This window comes from Geotrypetes seraphini, chromosome 1 (genome assembly GCF_902459505.1).
Source record: "Geotrypetes seraphini chromosome 1, aGeoSer1.1, whole genome shotgun sequence".
Taxonomy (NCBI): domain Eukaryota; kingdom Metazoa; phylum Chordata; class Amphibia; order Gymnophiona; family Dermophiidae; genus Geotrypetes; species Geotrypetes seraphini.
The window spans coordinates 415,180,554-415,201,996 of NC_047084.1; the positions used below are offsets into that span (position 1 = coordinate 415,180,554).

Here is a 21,443-nt window from a genome sequence, read left to right on the forward strand (position 1 = left end):
GTAAACGTCTCCTGCTCTACTAGGGAGATGCGTTCACCTAAGGCTACCGCCTAGCCTTAGGCAGGCTTGCAGGCCTCCCTAGCTCCTTGAGGCGCTTTCAATATAGGCGGCCTGCCTAGGGAGCATTTTTTTAAAAAACGTGCATCCCAATTGGATGATTAGATAGCTTAGGACACCTACAGCTGCCTACAATTGGGGCACAGTTTACAGAATCCGGGCCTCAGTCACTAGGCATGCTCAGGGGCAGGGACTGTGTGGAGTCATGATTTGCATATGCATTTTATGAAACATACATTATCTCGTGTATTGTACGTTCTTATTTACACCTACTCTCCAACAGGTATAACATCTGTGCCTCCAATCTAAGCACGTTTCTGTAGATCTATTAGTATTTTATAAAGTCACAAATAGATGCCTTCCTGTCCGATTAACTTATAAAATTACCATCTACATCCTTAGATATATAAGGCAGTTCTACAACTGGGCATCTCCATTTAGATGCTCTAAGTATGCAGGGAAGGAGCCTACTCAATAAAAATGATTTTACCAACGATAATACGAGTGGGAGCTGAAAAATTCTCAGCCCAACCATGAAGAAAATGATGCGGGCCATGAATCTTACAAGTTATTCCACACTTTTCTTGACAATTTTCATTTCATTTCATTTCATATAATTGAAACAAAAAGTGTCAAGAAAAGTGTGGAATAACTTGTAAGTTTCATGGCTCCACATTATTCTTGCTTTGGCTGAGAACATTTCAGTGGTCCCTCATAGAAAAAGACCAAAATTGCCCACCCAGTCTGTTCAGTTGTAATTCATCCCTCTGGATAGACACAAATATAAATTCTCTTATGCTACCCAGTACCATTGTTCTCATATCTATATTTTCTACCTGACATTTCAACCCTTTTCCTACAATTGTCTTACATGCATAATTAAAATGTACATAATTAAAATATCAAATTATAATCAATAATCAGGACAAAATGAAAACAATCACATTAAAGAACCAGTAAACATAACTGTGATAATAAGTAAAACTACAAAATCCCTAACATTACATTTCATGAAAGATATATATTTTTAACATTTTTGCTTCCACTACTTGTGCTGGTATATCATTTCAGGCCTTGTCAAATCCAGTACTTAAGCTAAGTCTTCTATGTATTATTACCAAACTTTATAACAATCTCTGTAGCCATTAAAATTAACGAGGTATTGTTGAAAAAAAATAAAAATAAGAAAGGAGGAATCAAATAGGGTACATAAAATATAGAACTAATGACAACAATATGGCCTCCCCATACTCGTTGAAGTTCTGGTTTTAACCATGGTCCCTCCATGCAATTTCCCTTCTTGGGGATTTATTGTTTCTCTGCCAAGGTCCTTTACTGCACTTAAATATAACATGCTTTGAGTTACAACTGAATAAGGCATGAACCAAATCCTAATGAATAAATAGTGTTTCATTTCTAAATTTTTTTTCTACTTAATAGCCTCTCTGCTTATTCAAAGCTTTTAACAAAAATGTCTCCTTCATTTCCCCAGATTCCCATCCATCCATCAATTCACCATACTTTCCATGAAGAAATTCTAACAAATGTTGGCACTATAAGAATAATTTAGGTGAACTGAATCATATGATTCATGATTGCCCAATTGTTCAACCATTTTGGAAAGCAGTCTGGAAAATTATAGGTACTATATTACCTATTTTGTCTCATTTATCGTTTGACATTGTTCTTTTTTGATCTCTTGCTTTCCCTGAAGACTTGAATAAATGGCATTCCAAAGTTCTTGATACATTAATTGCTGTCACTATACAAATGATTCTTTTGCATTAGAAAATCAGCTCAGTAATTGAACACATCATTCTGGTAGGCAATGATTATGATGATTCATAAATATGAATGTAAAGCCAATTCCCTTACTAATAAAAGTTTTAAATCTAATAAAATTTGGTCACCAATAGCAAATATTTCTTCTTTACCCTAATTATAGATACTATCCAACTGGTATTATTGAGTATAATATATAAGTGTAATTTTAATGGTCTTTCATAATCAAATTTAATCTAGTCCCTGGTCTAAATGGGAGTATTTATAGTTGTCTTTGAATAAATGACTTCATATATACTTTGGGTAGATAACATAGATGCTTTTAGTCCTCATTGCATCTATGATTTGTATGTAAGTAACATTTTAATTGTAAAATTTATTCATGTACATTTCTTATGTTAAAATTTCAATTAAAATATTTTAAAAATGAAAAGAAATACTTTCTGATTTATTTTTTTTTTATGAGACAATTTCCAATGGACTAAATATTTCTGCTACTACTATTTATTAATTCTACCTTTTATCCAGCAAAGATATTTTCAGAATAGTATGTTTGGACACCAGATCATCATTTTATTTCATCAAGCATTCTAACTCACTGCATTTTGGTCACTTACCTATAAATCGTATGATTCTTCGGAGCAATGGGTTCAGGTAACAACACTCTCCTGTTAAAATCATTTTCTCCTGGATGATCAGGCTTTCTCTGGTTGACTTTATAAAATACATGGAAATCTCACCAATAAAAATCTGAAGTAAAAAATAAAAAAGTTGCATGTCTACGAATTCAGAAGACAAGTTTGAATTTTATTTAAAGTGTTCCCTTTTCCATAAGGATTCCACTGGACCAATGGTCTCAAACTCAAACCCTTTGCAGGGCCACATTTTGGCTTTGTAGATACTTGGAGGGCCTCAGAAAAAAATAGTTAATGTCTTATTAAAGAAATGACAATTTTGCATGAGGTAAAACTCTATAGTTTATAAATCTTTCTTTTTGGCTAAGTCTTAATAATAATATTGTCATTTATAGCTAAAGAGACATATGATCAAGAAACTGTTTTATTTTACTTTTGTAATTATGATAAACATACCGAGGGCCTCAAAATATTACCTGGCGGGCCGCGAGTTTGAGACCACTGGTTTAGACTATATCACTAGGCACTTCCTTACACCAGGAGCTCTTCCAACCTGTAATAAAGTTTAAAGGTTGATGTAAGCACTAACACGTGCTTAAGACAGGGTAAAAAGCAGTGCTGTGGGGTGCACTCATTGCATTACAATAATTACATTATACGAAGGGGTGCTGAAAAGTTCTCAGCCCAACCAAAAAGAGCATGACATGATGTGGTTCAATCAATGATATAAACCAAATAAGAGAAAAATACTGCAGAACTGGTCTACAAGGTTAAAACTCTAATCTTTATTAATGAAGATAAATGTAGCTTTTCAAACAAATGGTCCTCTTGTTTGAGTACACGGGACCCAACATGGTTCGTGTTTCGGAAAATACTCTTTCATCAGTGGTCCAAAATTTCACAACACAATCCAAATTAGTGAGAACAAATATTTACCTAAGGGCTCCTTTTAAAAAGCCGCATTAGGCTTTTTTATCACAGGCCGCAAATATATCAGCTTCGACGCTCATAGGATTTCATGAAGACAATAAATGGACGACAATAAAAATGCCTAATGCGGCTTTGTAAAGAGGGAGGGGGGATACAAATTTCCTAAACAGGAAAGTCTTTAGCATTTAAAAAAATTAAATAACTACATGCAGACCTCAACAATATAGGCAATGAATTTCGGATTAAAACAGCCTAATAGAAAGATGAAGAAAAAAATTATTTGATTTCTGATGTTTCTAAAAGTGGTATCAAAGGATTTTAGTAATAGAAAACCCCAAAGAGGAAGAGTACAAAATACTATATGCTAGCAAAAATCTCCCCTCTACCCTAACTGTAGTGGGGCCATGGCAGGATTAACCAATAGGCCAAGTAGGGACGTACCTAGGGCCTAAAATGATCAGGGGGGCCCGATGAAGGAGGGCATCAACATTGTTTATTCCAAACGGTGATGGGCCCCTCCAGCATCGATCGGCAATGCGGGCCCCCCTGATCAGCAACATGGACCCCACCCCGATTGGCAACGCGCCCCCCCCCCCCATTGACAGAAAGTAAAACAAGCAAGCAATGCGGGTAAGAAAGGCAACGGGAACTGTAATTGTGCAAGCTGTACTGCTTGCCCAAAGCTTCCCTCTGACGTAGCTTCCTGTTTACGCCTGGGCGCATGGTGGGGTGGGGCGGGACAGGGGGCCCAGTGTACTTGTGTGCCTAGGGGCCCTCGATGAATTAATCCTGCCCTGAGTGGGGCAGTGGCAGCAAAAGCCACTCAAAAAGTAACAAGCAAATAAAGCAAAGGAGTTTGGCCTATTCAACTAAATATATTCTTTATACATGTATCTGTAACGTGTTTTATGTTTATCTTTGAAGTATTATCTTCCTCAGAGTCCAGTTTTCTGGGCATCAGCCCATGGTCTATTTATATCCTATTGTATTCTTCCTATCGAGTTCCTGATTGAGGGGGTGGGAGAGGGGGAAATTAGCCAACTGTCTCCTCTATGTTGTTTTATTGTTTAAAGTAGTCTATAAAGAGGATGATATTTATCCCTTTCTTGAACTTTCCAATATCTTTTTCTAGTTTTAGTTCCTTCGGGAGGGCATTCCACCACCTTGGAGCCATCACCGAAAACATTCTTTTCCTGATGCTTTTGTATTTGATGTCTCTGAAGGAGGGAATGTCCAGCAGGTGATTTTGGCTCAAGCGTAGTGCGCATGTTGTGTGCTGATGTAGTCTGGCTGCTAGATATCGTGGTTCAGAGAAATGAGATTTTGTGCGTCAGCAGTAGGATCTTGAATTTCACCCTGCTTTCAATTGGGAGCCAGTGTAGTTCTTTCAGTAGTGGGGTGGCACTCGTGTGCCTTGATTTTCCCAGGAGAAATCTTACAGCTGCGTTTTGTACCATTTGAACCTGTTTAATCATGTATTTTGGAACGCCCAGTAGGATTGCGTTGCAGTAGTCAAAAATTGGCATTATTTCTATTATATATTTTTTGTCTATGCATTACTGTTCAACTCAAAAATACAAGGAAAAATAAAAATTCAATAAGGTGAAGTTATATCAACTCAAAAGAATTAATCACCTTTTAATATTCTTAAACAATAACACACCATTTCATTTGTGTACGTGAATGTGAAAAGCTCAGACCCAACAACCAACATCTAGTGATAAACACAGAGCAGGTTGTTAATGAGATCATCACAGCTGATCATCATCTCAAACCACCGCATACATAAATAGTTCTAAACACTGAAATAATCAGCTTGTACTTATCTTGAACGGTGGAGAAACTGTGACCAGTGGTTGGTCGCTTGCACTGTCGGTTGGTTCGGGTGAGGGAGTCCCGCAAACGGTGTCCCCTTCTGAAGAAACTCCAATTTGTGAAACTCAAGTTGGGGGTCGAGGGAAATATGAGACAGCTATAGCAATTGGTATCACACAGCATCAAGACGGGAGCAGTTGTGAGACTGGTCACAGTTACTCCACCGTTCAAGATAAGAACAAGCTGATTACTTTAATGTTTAGATCTATTTATATATGCGGTGGTTTGAGATGGTGATCAGCTGTGATGGTCTCATTAACAACCTGCTCTGTGTTTATCACTAGAGGTTGGCTGTTGGGTTTGAGCTTTTCACATTCACATACACAAATGCAATGGTGTGTTATTTTTAAGAATATTAAATTATGCATTACTGTTAACATAACTGCACTGCCACTGAAAAGAATTAGTGCAGGAGCACATACTGCTTCCCAGTTAGAAGGGGAGAAGGGCTTCGGTGATAAGTCAGCATTATTTATTTAACGTGTACTATTGTCAGTACACTTACATACTCATTCCCCATCCAATACACTTCTCCAAATGGTGCACACAAATGGCAAATCTAATGCAAAATGTTTTACCATATCTGGCGGTAAGCCATTTTTGCCTTAATAAACATGTTAATAAGATGCATTTTAGTAAAATGCTGTTTAATAGCTAACACTGAAGATGCTATTCTAGGTCAAAAAATAATGTGGTCTATGCCTTATGATTTATGTGGAGATTATCACCATGAATTAGGACCCCTTTTATCAAGCCATGTTAGGTTATTTTTTTATCGCTGGCCAGTGCTGTAAAAGCTCGATGCTCATAGGAATTCTATGAGTGTTGGAGCCTTTACCTCAGTAGCCGGTGATTTAAAAAAATGCTAACGCGTCTTGATAAAAGGAAGTCTAAACTAAACTAAACTAAAACTTTAACCTTATATACCTGGTCTTCAACCAAAGGAAGTTTGACGCGGTTAATAATAAATTAAAAAAATAAAGTAAACTGAAATACAAGAGAGCTAGTTTTCAAAAATGTTTAACGAATAAAAAAGTTTTTAGAAGTTTATGGAAGAGTTGGAAGGAACTGGGACACCTCAAAATTAGGGGAAGTTCATCCCATAATTGGGGAAATTTGAACGCCAGAGAGCTGCTAAATTCTTAACTCCTTGAATTCCTTTCCTAGAAGGAAGAGAAAGTTTAAATCGACGAATGCCTCTCGCATATGAAAATCTATAAATATTCCATTGCAGAGGAACAAGAGGAGCAAAGATACCATGTAAAATCTTAAAAACAATACATAAACACTTAAACTGAATCTATCATAATAAAACACTAAGGGGTTCATAATAAAAAAAAACCCCAACGTCTTAAAAGTGGCCTAAATGGCTACTTGGACGATCAAAAAGCCTGATCGTCCAAGTACCCATAATCAAAGCTGGTTTTAGACGCGGGTTGGCGGAGGGGGGGGGGCGATCCGGGGTTTGGGGGGTGGTTGTTGGAGGGGTTGTGTTGAGGGCAGGAGGGCCTAGGATCCCTCCTGCCCATATTGTAGTGGGGGGTGGGGGGTAGGGGGACTGCCTGGGCAGGAGGGGTTGGGTTCCCCCTTCCCAATCGTGTAGGGGGTGGGGGGGCGAGAAGCCAGAAGGGCTTGGGCTTCCTCCTGGCCTGATCGTAATCAGGAGGTGCTGTGGGTGCCCGGGGCAAAAGGGCTTGGGATTACGTTCGGGGCAAGAGGGAGCCCAAGTCCTCTTGCCCCGATGTCGGGGAACGTCGGGGTGTCGCGGGGCAAGAGGGCTTGGGCTCCCTCTTGCCCTGAACGTAATCGGGGGAGTCGGTGCTGTGGGGCAGGAAGGCTTGGGTTCCCTCCTGCCCCGATGTCGTGGGGGGATTTGGTGTGGATTCTGTAACAGGTGTTGTTTTTGACAGACACCGGTTACAGAATCCAGCTTTTAGGTGAAGGACTGGCTCCTCCTTCGCATAAAAGCTCTTGTGTTGGACGTTTGGGGCTTAGGCGTTTTTGTGGTTCATTATGGGATATAAGTGTAGACGTCTTTGAGGTATAAGTGAAGACGTAGTGGTGGTCTGGGCGTTTAAACAGTTGAATGTAGAAGCAGGCCATTATCAAAAAAACCCTCCATTTGGACGTTTTTTTGATTATGGAGATTTCCCTGCTTTTACTTTCAACGTTTAAGGCCTTAGGCCAAAAGGGGACTTAGACGGTTTTTTTGATTATGCCCCTCCACGCGCGCATGCGCACTTCACACTCCATGATCTCTGCGTCTGTGATCTGTAGCTCTGTGGCTTCGCATGTGCAGTAGGAGTCAGTGGTGGTTTCTTCCACGCATGCGGAGGCACCTTAAGCAGGGATGCACGGAGGCGGTAACCACAGAGGCGACTCCCCCTTCCCATCCTCACTTCGTCTAACAAAGCAATCTTAAACTCACGGCCCACCAGGTATTGTTCTGAGGCCCGCAGTCTGGCCGGCTCCCTTAAAATCCCTTGCCGAAGTTATTTTTAGGTTCACAGCCGCCACCATAGCTCCTCTCACGAGCCGCACCTACGTCAGAAGTCTCTCTGATGTCATGTCAGAGAGAAGGCTTCTGACGTAGGCGTGGATCATGAGAGGAGCCACCGCGGCAGCTTTAAACTCAAAAATAACTTTGGCAAGGAACTGTAAGGGAGCCGGCCAGAAACAAACAGAAATACTGCTGCACAAAGGGGAGGGAATGCTGCTGCTGCAGCTGCACAGGGAAGTGGAGGGGGAGGGAATGCTGCTGATGCACAGGGAAGTGGGGTGGGGGGAGGGAAATGCTGCTTCACAGGGAAATGGAGGGAGAGGGAATGCTGCTGCTGCACAGGGAAGTAGGGGGAAGAGGGAAAGGGGGCCAGGAAGTGAACTTGCTTTGCTTTGGGGGGAGGGGTGTGCTGAGGGCAGGGAGCAATCTTGGTTTGCTTTGGGGGGAGACAGAAGGGGGCCATGGAGAAAGAGAAAGAAAGGCAGGCAGGCAGCACACGAGAATGAAAGACAGCTGGCAGGGAGAGAGACAAAAAGAAAGACAAACAGACAGGGGGCCAGGGAGAGAGAAAGACAGAAAGCAAGAAAGAAGACAGGAGACCAGGGAGAGAGACAGACAGAAAACAAGAAAGACAGATAGACAGGAGGCCAGGGAGAGAGACAGACAGACAGGGGACCAGGGAGAGAGACAGAAATAAAAACAGACAGGAGGCCAGAGAGACAGACAGACAGACAGAAAGACAGACAGCGGGAGGGAGGGAGGGAGACAGAAGAAACGACAGACAGTGGGAGGGAGAGAGACAGAAAGAAAGATAGACAGCGGGAGGGAGAGAGACAGAAAGAAAGGAAGAAAGAGACAGGGGCAGGAAGAGAGACAGAAAGACAGACAGACAAAGGGGGCCAGGGAGAGAGATAGATAGAAAGAAAGACAGACAGACATATATTCTACCTCCCGTTAATGTAACGGGCTTAAACACTAGTTCTAAAATAAACCGGAAGCCAATGGAGAGAGAAAAGCAAAGGAGTCACATGGTCTAAGTGTTAAAGGAGCAGAAAAGTAGAGGAGGTAACACCGTCTCAAGAAGTGTAGCTTTATCTGAAATGCAGATAAAAGGAGCATTACTCCTATAATGTCATCTTAATTTCACATATTTTCATTTTGGGTACTTAATTTATGAAGGTCAATAAGGTAACCAAAGATTTTATGTGGTATTAAATATGTTAGCTTCATATTGGCCCTGCTCTACATCACCTACAAAAAGAGCAGGATGGCACACATGGGACCACATGTTTCTCTGTGCTAACTGCATGGCAGTGCTCCCAAATAGATTGGGAGGACTGCCAACATTTACTGCAGAGGTTTTGTATTCATTTTGTTAAGTACTACACAACAGAATTATAGCCAGAACTCAGTTTTTCAGAGTTGGACTGGAGGAGCCAATCATTTCCTTTCAGTTTTCCTCCCCTACCGCTGCCCCCATCAAATCGCAGAAGTTCCAGCACCCTGCCGATTTCCTGCTGCTCCAGCAGCATAGGCATGGGCTCAGGTGGCAAATCACTTTGGCAGGCAGGTCTTGAGCGTCCCTGCCAACTACAACATAAGAATATAAGAGTTTACATACTGGGAGAGGCCAAAGATCCACCAAGCCCGGTATCCTGTTTCCAATAATGGCCAACCCAGGTCACAAGATCCTAAGGAGAAAAACAGATTTTATGCCACAATTTTGGAGGGAACCTGATCCCGAAATGGATCCCGAAGTGTGTGTATGTGTGTGTGTTCCCTCAGTTCCCTGAGGCCCCCCCCCCCCCACCTTAGCCTAAGCCCCTACTTCACAGTAAGCTGCAAGACCTTACTGCACTTTAGTAAGTAGGGGCTAGAGAGAGAGAGTTTGCTGGCATGCGGTGAAGCACACAAATTAATATAATATTGCATTACTAAGTTTTTTTTATCCACCAAATGCCAGCACAGTTGGGATGCAAGTTTTGAGTCATCTTTCACAGAAACACAGTGGATATTAAGAAGAAATAATGAACGTGAGTGTGATTTGTGCCTCTTAATTAGATCCATAATACAGGATTCTATACTCGTCTATCTCATCCTTGATTAGCTCAATATAACATGGCTAGACTCATAGTGAGATTGCCCACAGAGAGACAAGTCCAAATGTAATTGGAGCAAGTGTCAGAGTATTCAAGTGTTCTAGATTATGGTGTGTAAAGCGATCAATGACTTCACACCACTAAATTACTCTATTGTGTTGCTGGGCTTTCTTCTGGATCTTAAATTCTTAATACCGATGAAGCAAAAACTGTCCTGTTATCATTTCCTAATTTCAGGAGTTGCTGGGACAGCCATGTACATGTTTATATTTGCTGAATTTGTAAACCTGAGCTAGCCTATACTCACAAAGCAGAACCATCATCTCTCACATCTTTTAATCTTCTCCGAACAACGTTGCTGAATTTCCTGTCTCCTTGCTTGTTTAAATCCTGACACATGACAGCTATGAAAGTGTTTCTTCCCGGTGCTTCTTAATCAAGGGATGATGAAAAGTTCTCAGCCCAACCAAGAAGAGAATGAGGTGGATATGGTTCAATCAATGATCTGAAACAATGTCAAAAACATAGAATTTTATTTCTGCAAATTGGCACTTAATGAAATAAGATAACATACGTTTCCGCTACAGTGGCAAAATAATGCTCGGAATTTAGGAAGTTGGTTGGTTGGGCTGAGAACTTTTCAGCACCCCCTCGTAGTGCTATTACGGCACTCAGGGTAACAAGGCTTTGCTCTCTTTGATTTGACTAAAGCTTCAGAAAGGCTGATTGATGTCTGGAATACCTTCCTTGGGGAGTGGTCAGGTTGAAAACAGTGACAGAATTCAAAAAGGCAGAGAATCCCTATATAGAAAAAAGAATGAAATCAAAAGAACACTTAAATGACCTTCACCCTTTAAAGAGGACATAGAAAGGCTGTAAACTGCACAGAACAGGCAGGCACAGCCCTGGCCATCTAGTTGAACAGACTGGGTTGCCTTCTCAGGTATCTATCTGCTGTTATTTACTATATTATATTTATTATGTATAATTCACAAATACAGTGTATACATTTCTCCGTCCGTATTCGCTGTGATAGGGGATTAACAGAACCACAAATACAGAAAACCGCGAACAACTTTTTCATATGTCATTCGCTGTTTTCTATTAAAAACCACTGAGAATATGGTGAAACCGCGAATAACATGGTGGGAGACCTGGCCTGTTCCTGAAGGAGAGGCAAAACACGGTGAAGAAAGTGCTGGGAATCAGTGATTTTCTCTGTAAATGCATGGAATCAGTGATTCCTCTATGCAAGCTGACGTAATTTGGGGGGAGGAGACAGCAAGCTAAAAACCGTGAATAATCGAAACCGCGAATGCTGAAACCGTGAATACGGAGGAAGAAGTGTACTCCCTTTGCTACCATGAAAATTCTAGCCCTTCAGTAACACACTGGGGAATTCTGTGCTTTTGTATGAGTAATAATATCCACAAAGTCAAATAATTGTGCTTAAAATTTTGCAAACAAGCTTAGACATCAATATCTTTCTTTGCCATTTTCAGCACATTTCAAAAATGTGAAAAGCACTATTCATTTTATGTAACCATCTGCCTGTCTGTCACAATAACAGTTCAGTAGTGCTGAACAGCAGTGAAGCGTGTGTTAATGAATGCAAGTAGGTAGGGGAAAATATTTCATAGTTTGAAGTTTACCGCTTAACTTAGGATGTTATCTGCTGCTCTGCATTAGTTGTTTTTTAAATAAATTTAGTTTTTAATGCCAACTATACAAATAATGATAATCAACCAAGCACTTCTAATCAATCAGTATCTATACAAAAGATAAAAATTCTCTCCCCCATCCATCATTACCATCAGGAATAATACCAAAACAAAAGATATACCCCCTCCCGCAACACCCTCCCCCCCCCCGGATGTGTGGGTGAAAAACAATGGAAAATAAAGATAAAGGACATTAATTGTTATGATTTTCTCAGTATTTTTGATTACTGCTGTTTATTTGCCTCATTGTAGAGGCCTGCCGCTGCTTACCCGTCTCCGTGCTAATTCCACTGAAGCATTGCCAGTCTCTACGAACCAAGACAGCCCTCGTTAAGGGCACTCTTCTTAGCCACCCACACTCATTGCTCTTCCTCACTGAGACTTGGGGCTGTGAGGGCAAGGATGCCATTGTATCCCAAGGTTTGCCTTCTAACTACTCTGTATTTTCCATGATGCGATTCACTAATAGAAGAGGTGATGGGGCTGCCATTATGGCACCATTCTCTTTCTCCATCTCCTGACTGACCCCACAACTTTCCCAGCCCCTCCATTTCTTGTTTCTCTGCACCTCTTCTTCTCTTGAGATCTCTCTCCAGAAATTCCTCATAGATTGTATTTCAGATGTGGTGGTCTGCATTCCAAATTTAGTTATTTTAGGGTACTTTAATGTTCATTTAAATACCCCTTCTTGCCCCTTTGATAAGCATTTCCTCTTCCTTCTTACTGACCTAGCCCTTCTAAGACATGTCTCTTCCCTGATCCACACCCCACTCAATCAAGGTTCCATCCAGGCAACTCTATAGGAACAATATTTGCCTCATTGCTTAATACTATTCTACCAATACTGCTGCTTCTGCTACTATTAATTATTTCTATAATGTTATCAGACATACGCAGCACTGTACAAAGTCACAAAGAAGATAGTCCCTGCTCGAAAGAGCTTACAATCTAAAGAGCCAAGACAGACAAACAGGATGGCATGGATACAGTTAAGGGGAATGGTTAATCTGCTGGCTGGGTTGGAGAGCAATGGGGAGTAGGGTTATGGATTAAAGGCTATATTAAAAAGATAGGTTGTCAGTCTGCTTTTAAACAACGGAAGGGAGGTCTTGGCAGATAAACTCGGGTAATTTATTCCAAGCATGGGGGACAGCTAGATGACAAGATTTGACCACAGGGAGGCGGTTCTGCAGCCTTTGATCTTCTCAGTCATTCTCTTCATCTCTTGCAACTCTGATCTCTGGATATTTCTGGTACTGTCCTTCATTGGTTTGCCTCTTTTCTATCTCAGTGGCCACAGTACATAGAATCCAGGGGTATGTGCAGTGGTAAAAAAACACCTCTATAAAATTATTCCTTTAGAGTGCCCCTTCTGATGGCTCTAGTGTTGAGTGTTTCAGAACGATAGCTGAATGTTTGTGAGAAGAGGAGAAAGGAATGTTATTATCCCCTATGTCAGCAATTATGAGATTGATGATCTGAGTCTGTAATGTGAAGATGGGCAGGAGGGAGTGAGCATCCCTCCTGTCAGGGGACTTTAAGGGGGGGGTTTCAAGGGTGGCAGTGGGAGGGATTGGGCATCCCTCCCGCCACGGACAGTATTGGGTGGAGGTTTGGGGGGTGGTGGCAGGCGGGAGTGGGCATCCATCCTGCCGGTTAACATGTGATCGGGTTCAGGAGTTAAACTAAACTAAAAACTTAATTCTATAGACCGGGTCAGAATACGGCAGGGAGATTTTCTTGCGATGATCAGCTTACGGCCACATCTAGTTGAAATGCAAGCCAGCATTTAAATGGCGTATATTTCAGATGCCTATCGTGGCCCTAGGGAGATGCCTAGGGACATTTAAGCTTGCCCAAGGCCACTTCTGGGTGAAACCATGCCCACACCTAGCCTTGGATGAGCTTATGCATCCCTAGGCACCTCACTGCACCCGCAACAGACACCTATAGTGTAGGCGGCCTGCCTCAGGGTGTTTTTATTTATTTTTTTTTTAAATAAAACATGCATCTCAATTGGTTAGACAGTGGTAGGATACCTACTACTGCCTACAATCGGGATGCCACTTATACAATTTGCCCCAGGTGCCTAACTTTAGGTGCCTATTTATTCAGGTGCCAGTTACAGAATATGGCCTTAAGTGTCTAATGGGGGACTGCCATCTGCTTTATCTTTGGCCTGAAGAAATGGGAACACATATCCCCTTTCTACCACAAGTTGCACTGGCTACCATTCGAATCCAGAGTTCTATTTAAGTTCTCTTGCATCTGCTACAAAACCGTATCTGGTATGTCACCAGACTATCTTTACCCCCACTTCAACCTGAACTATAATAACAAGAGCTCCCGCAGAACAACTATGTTCACTTTTCCCTCACTGAAATCGTGTCATCTTAAAAGATTCCTCGAACGAACCTTCTCTTTTCAAGCGGCCAAACTAAATTCATGGCTCGCCCAAATTATACTTGACGCCTCTTCATACCTCCAATTTAGAAAAAAGCTCAAAACTCTACTTTTCAACGGACCAAATCCTTAACGCTCCCCCTTCTCCACATTAGAAAACAGATCAAAACCCTTCTTTGCGACAGACCAAACCCTTAATGCTCCCCTTCCCCCCTCCTCAACGCTCCTCACCTCTTCCTTTACTTTTCCACCCGCCCCCTTCTAAGATTGTTGCTCCCCCCCTTTCCATCTAATATGCTTTGTTCCCCCCTTCTCTTAAACTCAATTGTATTCTATTACAGCACACACTGTATGTACTCCGTATTTAGCCCTTCCTTCACCTAAATTGTGAATGTAAACGAGATTGACCCTACGATTGCCTTGTTATGTTCTTCTTTTTTTTTTTTCAATCGCACTGTATGTAATTCATCTATGTGTTGTGAACCGCCTTGAACTCCCTGGGTATGGCGGTATACAAAATAAATTATTATTATTATTATTATTATTATTATTAATAATGTATTCTTTTAATACAGAGCTCAAGATAATAATTAACATGATGGAGCTTCTTTGGTGATACAAGCTCCTTGCACTGAATGCAGGATAAATTATTTCCATTTACAGCAAGAGTGATTACAATTTTTAATGTGAAAGCTCAGTGGCGTACCTAGGGTATGTGGCACCCGGGGCCCATCATTTTTTGACACCCCCCCCCCCCCCCCCCATGTAAAAATTTTTTTTTTTTTTTTTTTTTTGCAATAACCATGAAATGGAATAAATGGTCAGAATAGAAACAGGCAGTGAAAATTTTCTTTTATTGAACCTCATATATGTAACCATTATTCCAAACATAACATAACATAAATTATGTCTAATTTGTCATGACATTAGAAGTACATATGGAGTAGTTGCAGGTGATGCTTGGGACAGTTCTGATTGTGTTAGTTCGGTTTTATGTGTTTTTTGAATAGAAGGGTTTTTATTTCTTTTTGAAGGTTTTGCAGTCTGTGGTTGATATCAATTGGTTGTAGAGTTGGGGGTCGAGTGTTGCAGCTCGAATGGCTAGGAGGTTGTCGAACAGTTTTTTTCTTTTGACGTTTTTGGTTGGAGGGTGTGTGAATGGTGCACAAGTTCTCCTATGTCTGTTTGAAGTGGATTGAATTATTTAGCTGAAGAAATTAGTTACCCCCCATTCCACACACATTAATTCTCTTCCATTTTTGTTCCCATTATAAAAAACACTGATAAGTTCCCAGAAAAAAAAATACATTAAAATAAGAAGTGAAAACAAAGGCCCCTACAGATGAGAACATAACATAAGAATAGCCTAACTGGGTCAGACCAATGGTCCATCATGCCCAGTAGCCCATTCTCATGGTAGCCAATCCAGGACACTAATACCTGGTCAAAACCCAAAGAGTAGCAACATTCCATGCTACCGATCCAGGGCAAGCAGACACTTCCCCCATGTCTTAATAACAGATTATGGACTTTTCCTCCAGGAATTTGTCCAAATCTTTCTTAAAACCAGCTACACTATCTGCTTTTACCATAACTTCTGGCCACTTCATTTTTAAGTTTAGATCTTTCCTTTCAAACAGAGACCTTGCTAGATGTCAAATACAGCACAAGGTAACTTCACATGGACTTAGCTGTGCAGGAAATGTGAATCTCCTCATACACCCACCATATAGTGCAAAAATGTGCAAAGGTCTGTTTTTTTCTTTCGATCACTACATAGCCTAATGCCACACAAGCAGCGCTGTTACAAACATATTCTGTAGGTCAATGCTAAGGATAACAAAGTTTCCTTCCTTGGACCAGAAGGAGATAAACCACTGGAAGAGATCCCAAAACAACACCCAAAGACCCACTCAGTGTGTGAATCAGTTGAGTGGAGTGGACTAACTGGGGGGTGGAAATGGGCCCGGAGTTTGCTCAGCAGAATTTCCCAGACCACCTCTTCCTCTCAACACATTGACACGCTGCCACCATCACCACTAGGAACACCTCACTGGGTAGGCCAGCTATGCTATAAACTTTATAAAACACATTATTATATTTTCTTATAAAGCACATATTTTAACTGACCTCTCCGACATCCTCAGCCTTTCCATTCACAAAAATAGAAGGAAGAAAAGTTCCCATTTCCTGCTGTCTCATGTCCCCGGCCTATACAATATTTTTTTTCTGCAGACCCTTCAAAAGTCTGACCAAATCCTCGTTTCACTTGCATTATAAAGTACTGAGGATGCCATCTCTCCCCAATCCCAGGTCCTAAAGTCTAAGACAGTAGCGCAAACTAATGCTGCCAGATACAGGAAAAAAAAATTTTGATTCGATTCAGCCCTATTGAATTGGTTTTTCAATTCGATTTTCCTGCCCAGTTGGGTGATTTTTTTCAAAACTCCTGGTGGGTTTTATAGCTTTTTCACCCCCTTTGGCTTCTCCTAACCACACTGGCGCTGTGGTGTAAATAAAATAAAGAAACAAAAAGGACTTTTCCTCTCTCTGTTAAATCCTAGCTCACGTTTGCAGTCCAACACCAGCTCTGGCAGGATACACATTTCAAATCTGACATGTTATAATCACAAAACAGAAAATAAAATTAATTTTTCTACCTTTTGTTGTCTGGTTATATTTCAAATCTTGTTGGTCCAAGGCTCTGGTTTTCTTCTGATAACTTGCTTGCCAGGGTCTCCTTCTTTCTGCATGCTAACCATCCATCTGCCAACTCTGTCCTCCCTTTCCATTTCCCTTCCCTTCCCAGGAAGTCTGGTATCTTTCCTTTTTTTCATCTCCCTCCACAGATCCACCTTTTCTTAAATACCCTTTCATCCGGCATCTCTCCCTCCTTCCCCACCATCCCAGAGTCCACCATCTCTCCGTTTCTTTTCCTAATTACCCTCCTATCCAGTATCTCTATCCCTCCTCCACACCATCCCTTGTGTCCAATTTCTCTCCCTTTCTGTTCCTTCCCTCCCTAAATCCCATGGTCCATCATCTCTCTCCCTCTCCTCTATTTTCAGACACATTATTTCTTCCCCCCCCCCAAAGTTTGGCATATGCATGTCTCTTTGAACACCCCCTTCCCTCCGTGTACTTCTAAATCATGGTCCCCCCCCCAAAGGCCTGTCCCCCCTTAAAGGTCTGCCTGTCCCACCTTGAAGGCCTGCACCCCCCTTGAAGGCCTGTCCCTTCCCCTTGTAGGCCTGTCCCCCCCTTGAAGGCCTGCCTGCCTGTCCCCCCCTTGAAGGTCTGCACCCCCCGAAGGCCTGCACCCCCCCGAAGGCCTGTCCCCCACTTGAAGGCCTGTCCCACCCCCTTGTAGCTTCTCCCCCCCCCTTGTAGGCCTGTCCCCCTTTGAAGGCCTGCCTGCCTGCCTTTCCCCCCTTGAAGGCCTGTCCCCCCTTGAAGGCCTGCACCCCCTTGAAGGCCTGCACCACCCCCCTCGAAGGCCTGCACTCCCTTGAAGGTCTGCACCCCCCCCCCCGAAGGCCTGTCCCCCACTTGAAGGCTTGTACCACCCCCTTGTAGCTTCTCCCCCCCTTGTAGGCCTGTCCCCCCCTTGAAGGCCTGCCTGCCTGCCTTTCCCCCCCTTGAAGGCCTGCACCCCCTTGAAGGACTGCACCCCCTCCCCGAAGGCCTGCACTCCCTTGAAGGTCTGCACCCCCCCGAAGGCCTGTCCCCCCCCTTGAAGGCCTGTCCCACCCCCTTGTAGGCCTGTCCCCCCCTTGTAGGCCTGTCCCCCCTTTAAGGCCTGCCTGCCTGCCTTTCCCCCCCCTTGAAGGCCTGTCTCCCCCTTGAAGGCCTGCACCCCCCTTGAAGGCCTGCACCCCCCCTTGAAGGCCTGTCCCCCACCTTGTAGGCCTGTCCCCCCCCTTGTAGGCCTGTCCCCCCCCCTTGTAGGCCTGTCCCCCCCTTGAAGGCCTGCCTGCCTTTCCCCCCTTGAAGGCCTGTTCCCCCCCTTGAAGGCCTGCACCCCCTTGAAGGTCTGCACCCCCCAAAGGCCTACACCCCCCGAAGGCCTGCACCCCCCTGAAGGCCTGCCTGCCCCCCTTGAAGGCCTGCACCCCCCCCCGAAGGCGTGTCCCCCCTTGAAGGCCTGCCTGCCTGCCTGTCACCCCCTCCCCCTTGAAAGCCTGCTTGCCTGCCCGCCCGCCCCACCCTGAAGGCCTGATGCCCCGACCCACCCCGAAGGACCGCTCGCCCCCCTGGCCTCCCCGCACCACCTATGAACAGCCGCAGCAGGATCGCGAAGTCAGCGTCAGCGATCCCTGCGCTGCTTCCTGCGCCACGGTCCCGCCCCTCCTCTGACGTCAGAGGAGGGGCGGGATCGCGGCGCAGGAAGCAGCGCAGGGATGCTGACGCTGACTTCGCGATCCTGCTGCGGGCTGCTTCACAGGTGGTGCAGGAAGGTCAGTGGGGCGAGCGGTCCTTCGGGGGTGGCGGGGGACTGAACGGCAAGGCCGGGAACACCCCCTTAGGGCTGGTACCCGGGGCGGCCCGCCCCCCCCCGCCCCCCCCCTAGGTACGCCACTGTGAAAGCTAAATATGTTGTTACATGCCTTCAAGCTGATGTCAGTTCAGGGTGACTAAATATACTGTAGGCACAGAAAAAGAAAGGGGATGCAGGATCCAAATGGGGAATGCACACAGAGAGACCTTATGGATAAAAGGAGGGGGTCTGAACTTCTTTTCAGTTATAGTTTCTAAATCTCTGCCAGGAGTGATCTCCATCAGAGCTGAACCAGAAGGAATTTCTGTCTGTGAGTAGAAATAAATAATTAAAGGAAAGCAGAAGATCGCCAATCATTCTTCTGACATGAGATATGTGAAAAAAATGATTAAATTAAATTACCTGTACCTCATCTTTGTGATCCTTAGAAATTCTGGAATATCAAACTGAGTTATCACCATTCTAACTTTATTTAATTTCCATGTATTTGATATACCACCTTTCAATACATCTTCAAAGCAGTTTACAGTGTATATGCTGAATACAGGTAGATTCTCAGATCATCTTCTTTGCCACATCATGTTTGTCATATGCTCTTACCTCATATCTTTCATTTTTTTTATTCTTTTATTTATTGATTTAATAACTTCAAAAACAAGCATACAATACTTGAATACAGATTCATTTGAAAAACACAAAATCTTTACGGTGATCAAAGTCACCAAACAAAAGAAATTTTGATTATGTAGTCCACAATTTTGTAGAAACCAAGAAGAAGAAAAATAAGAAGAAATTGACATATTTACTAAGAAAACAGCATTGGAGAAACAAAGTTGGCAGCCGGTATGTATCAAGCTATAGGAGAAGCTATTGATCCAATCATAATTGAGCATCCCTAAGGGAAAGGGACTTGTATACCACCTTTTTGCATTTTTACAACCTCACTCAAAGTGGTTTACATACAGGTACTTCAAGTATTTTCCCTATCTGTCCTGGTGGGCTCACAATCTAGCTAATGTGGAGGATTAAGTGACTTGCCCAGGGTCATAAGGAGCACTGTGAAGTTTGAACCCATAACCTCAGGGTGCTGAGGCTGTAACTCTAACCACTGTGCCACACTCTCCTCCTCCTAATTCCACCCCTGTCCTTAGCCACAATAAAGTCCAGCAATTCCTTTGGCTTAAAAATAATAAAATGTTTACCACCCAGTGAAACACTGCATTTTGCAGAAAATTTCTTTTTGAATTCTTTATTAATTTTCAAAACTACAACAGGGCGGTACTTGGAGAGACCTCCCAGGAAAGAGACTTGAGAGTTCTGATAGACAAGTCGATGAAGCCGTCCGTGCAATGTGTGGCAAAAAGGGAAACAGAATGCTAGGAATGATTAAGAAGGGGATCATGAACAGATCGAAGAAGGTTATCATTCCGCTGTACCAGGCCATGGTGCGCCCTCACCTGGAGTACTGCGTCTAGCACTGGTCACCATACATGAAGAAGGACACGGTCCAGAGAAGAGTGACTAAAATGGTTAAGAGGCTGGAGGAGTTGCCGTACAGTGAGAGATTAGAGAAACTGGGACACTTCTCCCTTGAAAAGAGGAGACTTAGAGGGGATATGATCGAAACATTCAAAATACTGAAGGGAATAGACTTAGCAGATAAAGACAGATTGTTCACCCTCTCCAAGGTAGGGAGAAAGAGAGGGCACTCGCTAAAGTTGAAAGGGGATAGATTCCGTACAAACGTAAGGAAGTTCTTCTTCACCTAGAGTGTGGTAGAAAACTGAAACGCTCTTCTGGAGTCTGTTATAGGGGGAAACATCCTCCAGAGATTCAAGACAAAGTTGAACAAGTTCCTACTAAACTGGAATGTACGCAGGTGAGGCTGGACTCATTTACAGCACTGGTCTTTGACTTGGGGACTGCCGCGTGAGCGGACTGCTGGGCACGATGGACCACTGGTCTGACCCAGCAGCGGCAATTCTTATGTTCCTATGTTTTTAATGCATAAAGAAAAGGAGAACATAAAGGGGAGTAACAGTAGATTAAAAAACATGTAATTTGGTGGCCTTGTAGCTTTTAAAATTTGAATGCATCTTTAAAAAGAAAGCATTTAAGATTTCCTTTAAATCTATCTAGATTAGTTTCTTCTCTCAAGTGTGTAGGCAGCAATTTCCATATGTGGGGAGCTGTCACAGAAAAGATCAAGTGGTAATAATTCTTAAGGAAGGAACGGAGAGTAAATGTTCATCTTTATTCCCTTTGATAATGTTGTTCAAGATGTACAGGAAGATATAGAGGATTGAAAACTTTGGAACAATGGGTTGCAACTTTGAGACTGAAGCTTAAGAGGGGGGAAAACTAATTTTTGGGTGGTTGACAATCCCCATAAGCCTAACATGACATAAAGTCTTATCACTGAAGATGTTAAATATGAAATAGTGAAGAGCCTGAAAATTCTTGGGGTGATGATTGACAATTAATATTTAATTGCATATTCTGGTGGGCGAGTGTGTGCAATACATATAAATTTGAAAGAATGAACGCGTAATGCTTAGGTTTGAGTAATGCATTTAATAAAGTATGGAGCCCGTTGACTGCATTTGTTAACAAATAATAAGGATATTGTATTTGTTGTTTTTCTTTCTCAAATTTCCTTACACATCCAGGGTGGAGGGGAGGGAGGGATATTTTGAGGGGTTAAAATATATGAGTATATTATTGTAATAAAAATATGATTTAATGTATTAATAATTGGATGATAGGGGGGGGGGAAATGGTTGTTTCATTTATATTTTGTGTATTAAGGTGCATTTTATGCAAACTTTTAATGTTATATTATCTGTAATGCACTGCCAATGTCTGAAAATTCCATAAAGTTTATAAAAAAACAAACAAACCCAAAACATTTAAGCAACAAGCAGAGTCAGTCACTATCAAGCT

At 42.6% G+C, this 21,443-nt stretch overlaps 1 protein-coding gene across 1 annotated transcript in view; it reads right to left on the reverse strand.

Annotated features, from left to right (window-relative positions):
• The window catches only part of PLPPR1 (phospholipid phosphatase related 1), a 223,561-nt gene that overhangs the window by 73,647 nt on the left and 128,471 nt on the right, over positions 1-21,443 (reverse strand). Inside the window, exon 5 of the mRNA XM_033918704.1 lies at positions 2,457-2,589. Within this exon, the coding sequence (XP_033774595.1) occupies positions 2,457-2,589 (133 nt within the window). The remainder of the gene's footprint in view (positions 1-2,456; positions 2,590-21,443) is intronic.